The 16,031-nt window shown below is 39.1% G+C and overlaps 1 protein-coding gene across 1 annotated transcript in view; it reads right to left on the bottom strand.

Moving 5' to 3' along the window:
• The window catches only part of MYO1E (myosin IE), a 144,601-nt gene that overhangs the window by 33,035 nt on the left and 95,535 nt on the right, over window positions 1–16,031 (bottom strand). Inside the window, exons 17-19 of the mRNA XM_034784617.1 lie at window positions 13,925–14,031; window positions 10,116–10,214; window positions 5,746–5,890 (exon numbers count right to left, since the gene is read on the bottom strand). Of these exons, the coding sequence (XP_034640508.1) occupies window positions 5,746–5,890; window positions 10,116–10,214; window positions 13,925–14,031 (351 nt within the window). The remainder of the gene's footprint in view (window positions 1–5,745; window positions 5,891–10,115; window positions 10,215–13,924; window positions 14,032–16,031) is intronic.

The raw sequence follows: 16,031 nt of genomic DNA, 5'->3' as shown, positions 1-16,031 counted from the left end.
GCTCCGTAAGCTTTCAGTTCATAGGATGTGCTTGAGGAGTTAAGTTGTTCTCAGGAATAGAAAGCAAAATCTTGGCTTTATGGAATGGTGTCTTAAGTTCAGATAAGCGTATGTTGACCTAGCTACGTGGTAGGTATGCCTCTAATGTTCACTAACAACTGCACTACTTTTTAGTTTTTTAAAAATAAGTAATAGTGTACTATATGTTAGTTATAGCACATTGTAAGTTAGACCCTTGATAAGGAAATAGGATTTTGGAATATCCTAGGAATTCTTAACTGTGTGTGTATATATACAAATCATAAAGAGGCAAAGATAAAGTTGGTGGGGAGATGTAAGTGGAGAAGGAATATATGGCATGAGTATAGTGTCTGCACGCTTAAATGTTCATTTCTAGACTTCTGAGTTATTATCTATGGAAATAACATGTTTTTGAGGCATTAGGTAGACTCTAATGATGCTGACATTTTCAACTGTAACTATTTCCTATTGAAGTTGTCTGTTGACAAATATTTTGGGGGCTGTTGCCAAACAATATGTATGTTTCTTCCCTGCAAATATGCAATATCCCAGTATATTCACAAGTGGGTCATGAAGATCCTGTAGAAATCAGGGAAATCTTCATGAAGATAAGTCTATTGTTTTCCACGGTCACAGAATCCTGCATGTGGTTGCTGGATTTTGGTTGAGAGACAGGCATGTTAATGTGTTATGCCAGGAATACAAACAGACCATAAAACTTCACAACACATGGAACTGCAAGTAGAGATCTTCAAAAATAGTAGAAAAATAGTCCAATGTGACAGTGCTATGTGTGGACAAAACCATGCTTACAGCCAATCGTGGCACTAACTGGGCACTAAACCAATTAAAAGTTATAGTGGAGACACAGGCCTGACTGCTTCAAAAATTCCATGAGATTTAGACAAATTAATCCAGCAAGGTGATGAATTCTGCTACTTACTCCATATGAAAAGGGAAGCCCCTAAAACGAGGTTAGTCTCTTTTCATTTTAAAATCAGTTATGCCAGCCAGGGGCTCTTGGTTTTTATATCTTTGCAGGGTGTTTCTTAGAAAAGACTGCTGGAATTTCTCATGACACTGTTGTTTTCTGAGAGAGAAAACCAGAGACTCTAAATTTCCTCTTTGTTTCCCAGCACGAATTAGGAAATTTCATAAAAAATGCTTAAAATATAACCTAAGGGGGGCAAAAAGCTGCCAATTCCCAGTGTGCTGTTGGCTGTTTTAATTCCATAAAATATATTAGTTTAAAAGATTAGCTGGCTTGCGTGTAAGTCTTTCAAAGTCATGGGGTTTGAAACCATGGATGCTACCAAAAGAAAAATAATGTCATGCCTATCCAATGTAATCCAATGTGGGTTTTAAAGCAAACAGAGCTTTTCTGCATGTTCAGCAAAGTAACTAGAGCTACCAAAGTGAAATCATATGGTAAACATAAAGCTTTTACACAAAATCTAGGATGGGAAGTTGGTCTTAAAGGAAAATCCACTGAGAATGGAGCAAGTTTTAAAATGATACCAGTCAAATAATTGGGAAGATGAATTATAATTTAGGAGGGGTTTTCAGCTCACTTGCCTCTGTTATAAGGGGCTTTTGTGCAAGAGACAATAGGCAGGTCTAAAAGCATCACTGCCACTTCTCTGTACACATGGCTGCCTGTCTGCCAGCTTCTTCTTCAGCAGCAGCACTGAGATAAGTCCTCCCAGTCTCTAAACTCCTCAGAACTGCAGGGGCGTTCTGGGTGTTGAATAGTGCATGGGAGTGATGTTGCCATGATCAGGAAGTGGAACTCAGCATCAAGAAAACAGTAAAACTGACTACACAAAAGTTGCCAAATGCATGAATGTAATCACTTGAAGGGCTGTGTGTAAAAACAGTAGCTCAAAAGTTTCATACTGAAGCATGGTTTTCAGTTTTCTTTCCCTCTAAAGCATAATAGCTGAAAAAACAGGGTAGGTCCTTGTGATATCAGCTGTGTTGCAAAGAAAACACACAATCCTGAGTTATTCCTCAAAGATATGCTCTAGTCCAAACACCGCTTGATGCAGGAATTACTGGATGAAATTCTACAGCCTGTGTTATGCAGGAGGTCACATTTAGATGATCATAATGGCCGCTTCTGCTCTTCACATTTATTTGTAACATAAGCTTTGCAGCTCATCTTATGGTTAAAATTGGGTCTGGCCAGTCTAACAAGTTTCATATCTGATTTAAAAAACTGAAGGGATTGATGTTAGCAGTGCATGTTTAATATTTTCATTGTCAGAATTAATATTTGACATACTACCATTGCTGCTGACACAGAGCAAGTCTTGGGTTTGACTCCAAGCAGAGATTCGGACAATGGCCCACTTGTCAAGATAAAATGCAATTGTGAGATCATGTATTATGGATTACACTCAAGCCTGACAGAGATTTTGCATTTGGGACCATTATGGACACACCAGGATAATGTCAAGAGGTTCCTGTGGTGATGACAATTAATGTTAGTGAAATGTTAAAGAAGCGCATTTAAAATATTAAAACACCATCTCTTCCCCCAAACTTCTGACATGTAACACAGGGAGTGCTGTGCTTTAAAAACACAAACACTAAATCCTTTTTAGCGAGTGCAGTCAATGTTTGTTTTGTGGGTACTGAAATGATGTGGGCAGAAAAGAAAATTTTTCAATTTATATGTAGAAATGAGGTAAGTTAATGTGGCGCTTCAATACAAAAAAATACGGAAATACTGCCACACTCCTTTTAGAAATGAGTTTTACTTCTGTGTGTCTTAACTATTTAGTGCCTCAAAGCTGTGTGTGTGAAATTAAAAAACACTGAACTCACACTAAAATGCATTAACCTGATAGTTTTAATAAAGAACAGATGGCCCCTGCGATTGATTATTCTGTATTGGATCGTGCCCATAAACATAAAAAATACCTCCTCAACTCTATGTATATAGCTATAAATAGAAGAGGATATAAAAGCTGACAGTGACATTTACATTTTGATACATACTGTGAGGAATTATAGTTTCTCTCCTTTTTTTCTCTCTCCATGTATGATGTGTGGGTAACCTAATGTAGCCTGCTAAATTACAGTTGTAAATGTCAGTGCTATGTCGTGAACCATTCATGGTATAACGTAACAACACAAGAGGTGACATTACAAAAAATAATTACAGAAGATGTAGTAGTTGGTACCTTGGGCACTATCCTGTCAGAAATGTATGTCCCCTTCTTAGGGTGATCAGATGTCCCAATATTATTGGAACTATCCTGATATTAGGGACTTTGTCTTATATAGGACCCTTTTACCTCCTGCCTCAACCAATCCCGATTTTTCACACTTGATATCTGGTTATCCTATCCCTTATGCAAGTGCAAAACCCGGAAATAACCATGCACCAGTCACCCACAAAATTGGATTCTTATGGCATATTCTAGATTGGCTAATTCAGGACCCAGAAGAATAAATGAAAGCATATGAGTGAAACGGGCATAAACCAAAATCCTTGGGATGGTTCCTTTTTCTTACCGGCGCTCAGAGGAAACACCCACCATAGGCTCAGAAATTATTTTTTTTTAATCAGTTAATGAGATTCTGGATAATGGTCATAAGAGGCTGAAAGAGTATTTATTTTAACCCAGCCAGATTTACAAAATTGTTCAGTAGAGTAATTTTCTTAATTGCCATGGAATATAACATATTTCACTGCATTCATTTATGGCACTGTAAATTTTGTTGTTAGAAGGCTGCCTTTTTTATAGGAGAAAAATTCTCCTTTGTTAGTGCTGGTTTTATCATCAGCACGACTACCCAGCTAACTATAGCATAATTAAATCACAAAAATATTGTCCAGATTGGTGCTTACTGTCTCTTGCTGTTGTTTGTTAAACTGCCATGAGCAGTTTGTTTCAAGCAGCCAATAATAGAAAAACAGTAAAAACCATGAGATCAAGCAGCAGACTCAGACTTTAAGAAACCCTTTGCTCAGTTTGGCCCCTGAAATCTTCCAAAGATTTAGAAATGCTATAAAAATGGGGTGTCGTACATATTGATATTAAACAAAGAAAACCACAATCTAATACAAGCCATTTTCTCTGGGTCTCACTTTCCCTTATACGTGAAGACAGTTATTTATTCAGGTGTGTAATGGAAATAGCCTCCTGTCTGCCATTCATAAAACCTTACTTCACAGTTAGCTGGCAACTCTCCATCTACAGAAAGCTTATAAAAGTCCCTTCACAATGATGCAAGTACTAGATAGGATTTTGGCACACAGGCTCTAGGACTTCTGCTTATGTCAATAGCAAAACTTCAATCAACTTCAATGGGGGCATGGTCACACCCTTAATCGGTGCACTTTAGGTTATAGCAACATTACTGATGTTGCATCCTGTCAGCACATACCACTTTTTTTTTTTTTTTTGCAAACAGTCATACTAATTGTAGTATAGCAAAGCCCAACAGCTGTAATTTAAGGCCATCAAAGTCACACTCTCCCTCATCTAATAAAAACATTAAGATAAAAAAAAGTGCTGGGTACTGTAAGATAAGTTGTGAAACAAAAATACAAGATAAATTCTTTAATAAAAAATGAAGGTATTCATTACATGGTCAGTTCCTTTCACACTCCCTCATAGCAAATCAAATGTCCCCCCCCCCCTCCCGTAACAATCACATGCTTCCTTATATTTTGAGAGAAACAAAATATAAGCCTACATGATTCATCTAAAGCTTCACTTGACTTCAATGGGTGTTGGATCAGGCTCTAAGTGAGCCAATAGGTCTTTTTCCATCCCTAATTAATGTGACTCTGTTCCAAAAGTCTGATTGTCTCAAGACTGAAAAGGACAACATGATGCTGAATGGGATATGTTTTCCCACTAAGAAGGATCTTTTTTGAATAACAAATGTAAAAAAGAAGAAAAAAATTTTCAGCAGAAGTTGTTGAACTTGATTTTTTTTCAACAAGAGTTCAGCAAGTATTGGGATAAATAGTCCAGCTCCCTAATGCTCACATGGTATCTCACAAATCTTAGTTATGCCAGAACATTTGATGCTGGTCTAGTAAATACAAAACAATTTCTTCTCCACAATATTTTGGGCATTTTCTCTGTGCTGATTCTACTCCTCATTAGTTAAGTTTGTGATTGATCAAATAATACTTGTTTTATTTCTTGTTCTAATAGTTACACATATGCTTTCATAGCATTACTCCCCTGCATATTACAATTTCTCATACAACCAACTAAGTGTAAGCCATGTCCCATGAAACCCTCGTGTGCTATGTAACGGAACCCCCTTTCCAAAGTATCCTTGCATCCTACCTTGCCTTCCTTAGGAAGACTTTCTCATGCGCACATGCTCACTGTCATGCAGCAGCCTTATTACATATTGCACCCACTATAAATGCACCTGTAAATCTTGCCTCCATCCTCAGAGCTAGGGTGACCAGACAGCAAGTGTGAAAAACTGGGACAGAGGGTGGGGGGTAATAGGAGCCTATATAAGAAAAAGACCCAAAAATCGGGACTGTCCCTATAAAATCAGGACATCTGGTCACCCTACGTCAGAGCAGACCTGTGTGACCTATCGCGCTCGGCTAGAATGATATTATTCCAGCCCTCTCAGGTCCTGCCTGCACAGGCCTCTTGCACAGGTGGAGAAGGCAGAACTGTACCTATACCAACCAAACTGTGCCGTGCGCAAAGACTCCGGATCAGTCAGACTCACAGACTCTGGAGCTTTGATGAAGATCTTAGTTTTCCCAAGCTGGTATTGATCAGGGTCCATATTGACTGAGTGGAGCAGGTGGAGAACCCCCTTTTTCTCATCTCCTTTCCAGGAAGGCCAGGTTGCTTTGGTCAGAATGGCATATCTGAGACAGCAGTAAGAGAGAAGAAAAATATTAAGACTTGGCATCCCACACACAGCAGGAGAAGAATGCCACTGGCTCGCAACCAGTACTGCCCCTAGGTTTGGCCCCTCTGTTCTGTGTGGTCACAGTGCTTATGAAAGGGATTGTGGAAGGACGCACAAATTTGTAGGTTTTCACTTTAACGAAGGTGGTACTGTCCAGTCTGAATGTCTTTGGTCTCAACTTTTCCAGTCTCCCTAAACCAATAGTAGGTGACTAAAACACATACATCAAGCTTTGCTTCCTTAACCCTTGACAATCTCAGGACAAATAGGTTCATCAGCAGTATTTATACTGAGGTAATCAGTAACTCATCCTTGGCACCTCACTGATTCCTTCCCAAACACATGGCCTGTTTCCCATTCCAACCCTTCTCTGTCCCCCTCTTCTAATCCTTGTTATGGCTATTTGTGAAGAACCTAATTTCTAAGCTAGTAGCCAGCCTCACTCTCCCAGCCCAGCTATTGTCAGCAGCTGGCCCGCTCTCCAGCAGAGAGCCCTTCAGGAAGGTGGGGAGGGACTGTGATGATGGCCACCTGCTCAGGATGGGGTGCTTTGTAATTGGCCACAACAAGAATATGAGGTGGGAGGGAAGTGCTGTAATAGGGAACAGATCAGGCATATGGCAGGTGGGGAATGATGTTCCTTGGATGAGTATCTCAGTACCACCCTGCTGTTTTGTTGAGTGAGGGAGAACACGGATCCCAGTAACAGGGACAGGCAGCTCCTGCCTGAGAGAACCAGCCACAGGAGAAGTGGTGGTTCATGGAAGGAAAGAGGCAGGACAGGGTGGGATTCACTGCTGGCCTCTCTTCCCCATGGCATGAAGACCCATAGCATCCTCCTTAAACCTTGGAAATTAGCTAATTCCCAGTTATAACAATGTGGGAACTGCCCAGTTTTCTAAGGGTTAACTAGATAGGAACTTGGGGTTTGGAACTGACGGGGTCAGAGTCATAATGCTTTCCTGTATTACTGCCCACCAATGGGCTAGGCTTTATATGTCTCAGCATGCCTGTGGATAAGTAACTTTTGAAGCACTTTTGGGCTGCTTTGTGAACTAGACTGGAAGCTAGAGCTGCAAAAATTGCCCCCCAAAATCAATCTTATATTCATCTCCATTTTGGGCACCTTATCACAACTTTGTTTTCCTGAGGCCTGCCAGGCATGCTGGGGTACAGTGTAAACCCATGTTTATTAGTGGAACTATTTGAATAGTGAGGGGGAGAAAAATCAGTGATAAAGTGTTGAGTTTGGTTCACTATGATTCCTGAGTTCCTTGAGGCAGCTTCTGGGTGTTAGTGACAATGTTTCCAGACCCTGAAACTGCACAAATGGTTATTTATTAGAAAAGCTCATTTTTCATTGTTCTTCTGTATAAAACATTTCCCAGACAGGGATCAGATGCCATGCGACGTAGATGACAAACGACACAACACAAATAACAGTGACAGGCAACAGACTGTGAACAACCCAAAGTATGCAAAGTACTTGTCCAAACTTCAGAAAAAATTCATGAACAGCAAACATACTAGAAGAAAACTGGGAGAATTTGTGAACAACAAAAGGAACTACATCTGTAATGACTAACTTGACCAGCTCTATTTATAAATATTTAAGGGTCAAATGCTGAAGTAATATGCAAGATGGTGTAACTTGGACAATACTAGGTCCCTCTAAAACTCTTAGACCTAGGTACACCCATCCTGATGCAGCAGGGAGTCTAACATTAGTGTAATTTATATGGAGGAGCAAGAAAAGCTGTACGTTAAAGAGGTTCCTACCCTGCTTAATTTCCAGTTTCTTCTAGCTGTTCAGCATGTAATTTCATCAGTACTGTGGGTTTAAGAAGGCGTAAGGAATCTTAATATAGGGGAGTCTAAGTCAGTGTAAGAAAAACTAAGTTATATTATCTTGCATATTCCCTCTGAATTTGTCTTACACATGTTTCATTCACAAATTCTAGCCATTTTTTGGGGGGAGTAGTGGGGTGGAAATCGGAGAATAAAATACTTTTAATATAAATAGTAATCTTCAAAGCTATATTAAAAAAAACTTTGAAACTCTTTTTTTTGCTCCCAGTTATAGCCATCATGATCACTTCACACACTGAATGCTGTGAAGGGTCTAAGTTTCAGGACAGCCACATTATTCTATAATATGTAATGATATATGGTGGTATTATATTGTGCATCACCATGTGGCATAGCACTCTCCTCAAACACATCTCTGTGTATTTTATAATGCTGTCCATTTCAATTAGTAGTATTCATGTCCTTCTATCTGGGCTTTTCGAGCTAATGCAATATGAGGTGGAAGAGTGATTCAGGCACAAGTGCTGAGCCTGTGTTTAAAATGCCTTTGAAAAAATGCCAAATCATGACTGCCAAAAAAAAAAAAAATCCATTATAAATGCACAATAAGCAGTTAGGTCATATGTCTAAATATGGGAGTATGGGGTTTAGCTCTTGGATTGGTTATGCTTTAAAACACACAGGCCTTTTCAGTGACTTTGGCTTTTTGCATGCAAATGAAAATTTCAGACATAAAAGTCCATTCAGCCCAGAAATCTCCACTTACACAGAGCTGCCAAGGAGCTCCCAATGAAAACAACTGCACAAACATGCATTTCCTGTCCATCCCATGCCTCAGCCCACTTTTACTCACACTGACTCATGGTGTCAGAACAGAGCTTGTTCTGGATGTTAGGTAACTGTGAATGGAAAGGGTGCAGGAAGATTTTTACTCATAACAAGAAGTTAAACTTTACCAAACTGCACTAAAGCAAAGAGCTAAATTCTACTGCAGGGGAGTTTCATGGACTAAGACTGCCTGTGGATCTCTGCCTGTAAGAGTAAAAATCTGTTCACCTTCTTCCCTAAGTGCCGTGTGGCTTTCACTGTGCAGATCTCTCATTCAGAGAGATTTTTGAATCTGCATGGGCCCAATACGTGGTCAATGTTCAGCTATCATCTAGCCAACACTAGATTTAACATGCATTATTGGTTGCTTATTCTATCTAGCAAGCAGAAAGTGCTTCATTCTCCAAGTTGTATTTCTTCAGCATAACATTCTGAAGTGGGCTAACACAATATGAAGTACATTTATATTTTACTGGAAGACTGGGAGCAGATTAAATCATGTGAAGGATTGTTCCACGATGAATTATCCCAGAAAAGGGGCTAAATTAATCCCTGGAAATACTCTAATGACTTCTCTGGAGCTACATCACCAATTAATTTTTGCCCACTGTTTTCAAAAAAGAGGACACACCTGCTAAAAATCATGAAGTTTCTGGGCAGGACTCTGCTTCATGCCAGGGGCACTGTCACTCAGAATGTTGCTTCCGAAAAGAAAGCAACATTTTGTATCTTGCTGCATCATTCCTTGGACGTTCTTGATCCCAGCAAATCTGGTTTTGCACCAGAGTATGGTACTGAGACTGACCGGTCCTTCTAGGCTGAGGCTTTCATGATGATGGATGAAAATAAGATGCCCATGCTCATTATTTTAGATCTATCCACTATTTGTTCCTTTCTCTGTGAGGGACACTGAGGGAAATGTTGGGTGATCTGCTTATCTCAGCCTTTGCAACAATAACTATTATTTTAGAATTAAAGCTTGGATACTCAAATACAAGATGGAAGTTAAAAAAAAAAAAAAAAAAAAAAGGTACCAGCTTGCTGATCTATCATAGGATGGCTCAATTTGATCCTGGGTAGCTGTGTGTCAATTATTCCACCAAAAGCTAGTTGAAATTATTTTAATTTAAGAGAGTCTCAGCCAGCAAAGAGATAGATGTTAATGTACAAATACAGTGCTAGCCCCACAATAAGGCATTCAAAGGAGTGTGGGTTTCATAGACTGGAGCATATTCTGCTGAACACTTTGCTAGTTCTCTATTCGCATAGACTTTTACTCTTACCTCTGAGGGATCCATAGCAGTGCAGTAGGAATTGATACTTTAGATAAGTTGAGAGAAGAACATGATAATTCTCAGTGGCAAAAAGTTGGCTTTAAAAGCCTTTGTTCCTTTAAATCTCTATATAAACTGTATATTGCACAGTTAAAGCTAATGGAGAAACTAGAAACTTTTTCAGGGCTTGTGGCTTTTCTTTCCTCCTCTTTTCCCCACCCATGTAGCAAACCACTGTACAGCAATACTGCAATGCCTGTAATACTGTACCTCTGCAAAAACTTTTTGAAAACCCGTCTGTACGCATAGCCTGCTCTCCTTACTCGAATATTTTCTTTCAGCCCTAGGTATTCCACTTGATGCTTTACCCTGTGGGGAAAAACACAGTGAGATTTATAATCCCTTTCTTTTCAGCCTGTTTATGAACGTATGTATCCTTCCAATTCTATATTCTGTTTAAAGTCTCTAGTTCTGAACCACATGCATATGTGTGTGTGTGCTCACTCACACAAAGTATAGCGGGAATACTAGTCAAACTGTACATCGCTACATGGTGGGATGAAATGTGGATCCCAGCAAGACTGGGATGGAGTTATTGTAGCTGTTCTGTTCCTTTGCCTTGTAAGTTTATCTCATTACAGTTTTTCCTAGTTAGGGAAAGATGAGCACTTAATTAAGCCTGTTCTCATTTGTTTAGAGGTCCCTTAACCAGAACTTTAACTTTCCAATTTTACTTTGATATTCTTTTTTCCCTTCTGTTTAAAGTTCTAATGAATAATTCAAGACTTGATTAGTCCACAGTTCTTGGCTCCAATACTTGGCCATAAAAAAAGCCAGGTAAATGCTGATCTACACAAATGCCCCAAATACTGAGATGACATTGGAAGGCAAAATGGGAGACGAGCCTGTTTTCTTTTATTGTAAATTTTTAATTTTCACCTGCACTTTACATAGCTCAAAATTAAACATAATATCTTATATTTGGCTATTCAGACTCAATACTATGCAAGAAAGGCCAAGTTCGATGGTCAAAGGTCCAAAGTAGCACACTTCTGGAGTACTAGGGGCTGGAAAGCAGAGGCTGAGCAGTGTGTCCTGGGTACCATGGCTCCTATCGCCGCCATATTACAGAGAGAAGATTTGTGGCAGGCTGGAAGAGTGGCTGGAGCATGCTCAGCAATCTGAACGCTGCATATTTCTAATGGCCACAAGCCCTGTAGGCTGGCACCAGTCCCAGAGGCTGAACTAACAGCTGTAGGCAGGCTGTGGAGGTGCTCTGTATCTTGTCTGTGGGCTGAAGGGGAAGACTCCATTCTTCTGACAGCTCTACAGTTCCTCTTTGAAAATCCCTTTTACTTCAGTTCTCCGTAGGAGCTGAGGATTTCATCTTAAATCTCAAAGGGGAAAAAGAACGTAAAAGAAGGGGCTTCTCTTTGGGACTTCGTTCTACCTTTCTAGAGCTTGGGAGCATATTTTACATTTTTCTAAATTTAAAAACAAAAGTATATAGACCTTTTTTTTAAAGCTTAGACATTAACTCAGAATAAGGGACTATCTTTCAGTGAACTTTTGTTGCTGTTGTATGAGTCCTGCTTTACTGCTCTGCATTTCCTTAATTTACTGAATGTTTATAATTCACATTGGAGAGCTGAAGGGGGTGTGTATTAAAATGACTGATTATTTTTTTTAAGGTCCAAATCTCAATAGCTTGCAATAAGAAACAACAGGGCTGCTAAAGTTTTAAAGTGAATTTAACAAATCACCGCATTAAAAAAAATGCTTCTTTAAATTACGTATATAATTTTTTAAAATCTTTTGCTTACCATCTTTCCATTCTTTACAAAGACCTATTTCAAATTCTGGTACCTCTCAATCAGTGCTTAATTTGTAGTGAAAGAGATGCTGGGGCTCAAGCAATTTTTTTACATTCATAACTGATGAAACAAGCCCAAAGGTGCCGGGCTATGAACTGCCAAGTCTAGAGGTGCCCTGCACAAATTAAGTACTGCTCTCAATTGTTGCTTCATTGGAGTTATTTTCTAAGTTTAGCTTCATTCCAAGCCTCTAAAGTACAGGATGTTTTGCCCATTGATTTTATTAAATCAAGACATTCCTTTTCCATGACTCACACTATAAAGGGGGATAATTTCTCATTTTTAAAATCCCATGCTGTCAATGACAAAACCCTCTAGTTATTTTTTATTTGTAATGAACGTTTATAAAAATGGTTTCCTTAAGCAATGTAAGTTGCTTTTTGGACTTCAAACTCACAGTAAAAAGTGCTGCATATTTTAATCTTAGTGTTCAAGGAACCAAAGTAGGTTTTGTACCCATTCCAAGGCTTCTGGTGCAGTAACAGTAGAGAGATGATGTTCAAAAATATATTTTCCTGTTTATAGCTTTCCCTCCTGTTCACATCTGGAATAATGCAGTGGAACAACAATACAACTCCCTTTTTCTTACTACTCTGCCAGTACCAGTGTCCAGCAACACAACATTTCTTAAACATTTCTTTTTTGTCCTTTTTTTTTTTCCTGGGAAAAAGACACTCCTAAAATCTCTCTTCAGGCATCAACCTCAAGCAGGGCTAAGGTCTAGGAATTCTGCTAATACAGAAAAATTTCAGGCCAAGCAGTTGTACCAGAATCGAAACAAAAACACATTTTCAAGAAACACCACAAATTTTGGAATAAGCAAATAATCCTGCTAAAGCTTAGATTTGATACAAGGTCTATCTTAAGCAGAGTGCTACAGTTTCTGAAACTATTTGACTGAAGTACAAACCTGGAGCGACATGGGTTTGTGTAGCACAGAGTAACACAGACTTCCCTGGATACAGTTTTTTTCTTTAGCAAGACAACAATATTTTTGAAGTCCATTAACATGCTAATTGTAAGCAGATCAGATATGCAGCCACAACAATTTTTCAAATATGTGTGCATCAGTGTGGTGCATGAGACTAAATGACCCCAGGAAGATATTCCTTTCAAAGGTCAAACCAATATTGTTCACCAAAATATCACTGTGGCTCTTTCAAACCATTTAGATGTTGCATTTCCAGTGTCACTGAACTTTCCCACAGCAGTAAGATCACAAGACTATGTAAGGAAAACAGCAAAACTAAAAAATCCCTTTGGTCAGTCTCATGAATCTTCACTACAGAAAAACTGCAGACTACAGTTTTACTTAGGGATATGCATATGAGCAGATCTGCCCTTCCTTGGGGACATCACTAACAACTATGAAGAATTTCTGCATGTTTGAGGCTTTACCACTACAGATAGAATATAAAAATAAAATCCAGATTAATGAATGAGAGATCATTCCTTTTAAAAACTGGGAAAAACTGCTCATAGTTATAAGGCTAGATGATGTCAATTTACTTTTGGGGTTGGTATCACACAATGTGTTGTATTCTATTTACCTGTACTTCATTGCCAATTACCTCAGCAATGGCAAAACAACACATATCTTTGGAAAACGGGGTCTCAGAGCCTGAGCTCCAGCCTGAGCCCAAATATCTACACTACAATTTTATAGTCCTGTGGCCTGAGCCCACTGACCCGGGCCAGCTGTGGTCATGCCACAGGCCTTTTATCGCAGTGTAGACATGCCCAGAGTGACTTCTGCTTAGACTGCTAGGTTTTTAACTACCTAGTAAAAGCTGTTTTTCAAAGCAGCAAACAAAAATTACAAGCTACATCCCGTTTGTGTGTAACAGGATTTGGTTGTGTAAATCCTATTGTACTGTTCTGAAAATTTAGCTCTTAATTACTAAGGGAGTTACTCAAATACATCCTGTAAATTGTGATTACCCATAATTGGCTAGGGAAAGACTAAGATTAACCACATTAATTACTAATGCTAAATCAAATGAAACCACTGTTTTTCCTCAGAGTTTAGGAGAGGCCAGAGAGTAAGTGGTTATATGCCACGTTTGAAGGATTCTCTTGAGTCCTGTGTCTAGAGTACCCAGTTCTGTTTGCTGGCATGCCGGGTGATTACAAATGCCGCTCAAAGGAAGCCTTGTTTGGACTATTACTTTGGCTCTGCCCATCCCATATGTGGCTAACTCATACCTGCTCTCCTCCCAATCTCGAGGCTTCTTTGTTTCATTGGGCTTGATGCAGCGGATATAGTGAGGTGTACATTTCATCAGGGTACCAACAAGATCATTTGCTTGTTTCTGTGAAATGAGGAACAACACTTAGATATGAGCTGATTCAGGTAAGTTATATAGGATATTTCTTCAAAGTGTCAGTTGTCTACTGTGCCGCTGACCACCACAGTATCTTTGGATAATATGCAGCAAGAGTCAGCAAGTAGCCACATGCGTGGTTGTCTAGAGCACTGGCTCTCAAACTTTTTTTATTGGTGACCCCTTTCACATAGCAAGCCTCTGAGTGCGACCCCCCTTATAAATTAGAAACACTTTTTTATACATTTAACACCATTATAAATGCTGGAGGCAAAGCGGGATTTGGGGTGGAGGTTGACAGCTCAAGACCCCCAGAGGGGTCCCGACCCCCAGTTTGAGAACCCATGGTCTAGAGAAAGACTCAATTTGACCCTGTAAAAGGGCTACATGGAAATAGTCACATACATGGAAAAAAAGTCACAATTCACAAGGAGTTGCATTAAAAATCTCAAAAACTGAAGGCCAGCTGTCATTAGCAAGGAAGCTATCAGTTATTTTTACATTACTGGACTTTTATCTTTCTATTTCTCACTCTTATGTTGTATAACTCTCCTTTTTTGGTGGAGCAAAGATAACTCTTCCATCTTATTGATTTGTAAAATATACCCATTGTAATCTCTAGGCACATGTACACATTGAATGCATTATTAATACAATAAATTAATACAACCAGACTGACTTTACATCCACTGACAAAGTCCACCAACTCCCACTACAGTGAAAATCAATCCCCATGCCAAGACACCTCCTAAGAAAAGGCTTTAGTAGATATACTGATATGGTAGAATGCCCGGAGGGTGGGGAGTGAGTTGAGAGTTGATGGCTTTTAAAAGAAATCACCCTGTCTCCAGCCCCTGACATTTAAAGCGGGGGGCTGTTAACGTGAATGCTTCAGCTGATCTCGACAGTCAAGGTGAAATATGACAAAAGGGGCAGTGTCATTAGACTGATATTGCTTTCTAGACAAAAGTGCTAAGATCTATTTGACGGAAGTGAGAATTCAAATTATTAATAGACTTCTTGTAGTAATACTAACAAAAGATTGCTAAATTCCATTTAGGATCTAAACTCTTCCAAGTTTTGGGGACTTTGGGATCTGGGGGGCATAGGTTCAAGCCAATCTTCAAATAATATGCTAGAAATCTGAACATTGAAGCCTGACTCAATGTCCACTGAAGTCAACAGGAGACTTTTTATTGATTACAGTGAGCGCTGGATCAGGCCCTGGTGTCTTTCTGGGTTGTAAAGAGACCAGTTATCTATAGTTAATTGTAGCACACCAAGCAGCCGTGTGAAGGGGCTCATTCATTATGCACATGCCAGTGCTGCTATCACTGCCACCAATTGCCACTTTGGAAATTCAAACTAAAGCTGGGCAAAAAAATTAACTTCAAGTGAAACTGGCAAATTATAATGTTGTGATGGCTGAAACAAAATTACTTTACAACTGAGCCAGATTTGTAATTTTCTTCGTAATCAAATTAGGAGTTTTGGACAATGAAAAACAGTGAAAACCACTTTTTTCATTAAATACACACACCCACATTATATACTGTATTTGGGGGAAAAAAATATATATATGTAATTGGGGCAAAAAATATTTTCCAAATGCAATGTATAAGCATGTGTGGGTATGTATATACAGTATTTAATGAAAAAAGTGGTTTTCACTCTTTTTCACTGTCCAAAACTCCTATTTTGGTTATGAGGAAAATTACGAAGTTGGCCTGGTTGTAAAGTAATTTTGTATACAGTGTGTATGCGAAGTTCCAGCACTCCTTCTCTATCCATTCATAAAACCCAGGAATGTTGCTAATTTGAAGTTACTCCATTGCTTGTTAGTTGTGCAGAATCTGCTGGGGTATTTTTGTTTTGTTTTTTGACATTTATTGAAATACTGAAGTTGACTGAATTTTCACTTTCATTCTGAAATGGTTACAATGCAAAAACCTGTATATATTTCCCAACTGCAATACTCACCTTTAAAC

The sequence above is a fragment of the Trachemys scripta genome, chromosome 10 (genome assembly GCF_013100865.1).
Source record: "Trachemys scripta elegans isolate TJP31775 chromosome 10, CAS_Tse_1.0, whole genome shotgun sequence".
NCBI classification, from domain to species: domain Eukaryota; kingdom Metazoa; phylum Chordata; order Testudines; family Emydidae; genus Trachemys; species Trachemys scripta.
This window is presented reverse-complemented; position numbering and strand designations above follow the sequence as displayed.